The sequence below is a fragment of the Sinocyclocheilus anshuiensis genome, unplaced genomic scaffold (genome assembly GCF_001515605.1).
Source record: "Sinocyclocheilus anshuiensis isolate Anshui unplaced genomic scaffold, SAMN03320099.WGS_v1.1 C32173001, whole genome shotgun sequence".
Lineage (NCBI taxonomy): Eukaryota > Metazoa > Chordata > Actinopteri > Cypriniformes > Cyprinidae > Sinocyclocheilus > Sinocyclocheilus anshuiensis.
The window spans coordinates 1-745 of NW_015612219.1; the positions used below are offsets into that span (position 1 = coordinate 1).

General features: G+C 48.6%; 1 protein-coding gene across 1 annotated transcript; it reads left to right on the top strand.

Annotated features, from left to right (window-relative positions):
• Nucleotides 1–30: 30 nt before the first annotated feature.
• Nucleotides 31–701, top strand: LOC107682412 (ribosomal RNA-processing protein 7 homolog A-like; the record flags this gene model as incomplete). The annotated part of the gene is made up of 3 exons (XM_016478658.1): nt 31–156; nt 334–457; nt 545–701. Coding segments are annotated over 3 exons (407 nt in total), but the record flags the coding sequence as incomplete, so codon positions are not given.
• Between the last annotated feature and the right edge of the window lie 44 nt (nt 702–745).

Here is a 745-nt window from a genome sequence, read left to right on the forward strand (position 1 = left end):
TGTCCTCATGTGATGGTGTGTTTGTAGAGTGTTCTGACAGAGATCTTCAGCCGCTTCGGCCCCGTCCTGGCAGTGGAGCTGAAGGAGAGACCAGGAGCGTCTGAATCACAGAAACACAGCGCCGTGTCCAAGTACTTCACAGACAAACACAGACAGGTGACGCCTTTACAGCCTCAGCACTACAACAGGAGCTAACAAACGGGACAAGAACACAACATTACTGAAACCTGATCGCAAAACATGTACACATGAAAACTCTAAATATTACTGAAAACTATCATAGTAACGCACTGATAGTAAAATGTCATTGTGTGTGTGTGTGTGTGTGTGTAGTGTTTCAGGGTGGCCTACATCGTCTTCAAACACGCTTCCGGTGTGAACGCAGCCAAACGTCACCCAGAGAACGACCCGCTCATCGTCTCTACAGCCGAGAGACGCGTCAGGACCGGCATCCACAGTGAGTGTGTGTGTGTGTGTGTGAGAGAGTATGTGAGTGTGTGTCTGTGATGAAGATGATGGTGATGGTGATAATGTGTGTGTCTAGAGTGGATCCAGCAGTACTCAGACTCACTGATCAAAGCTTCATCACTACAGCAGGACATCGATCAGTTCATGAATGACTACGACACACAGAAGGAGGAGGTGAGACTCCCACACACATACTCTCTCACACACACACATACTCACACACACACACTCTCTGTCTCTCTCGCTCACACACACACTCTCTCTCTCTCTCTCTCTC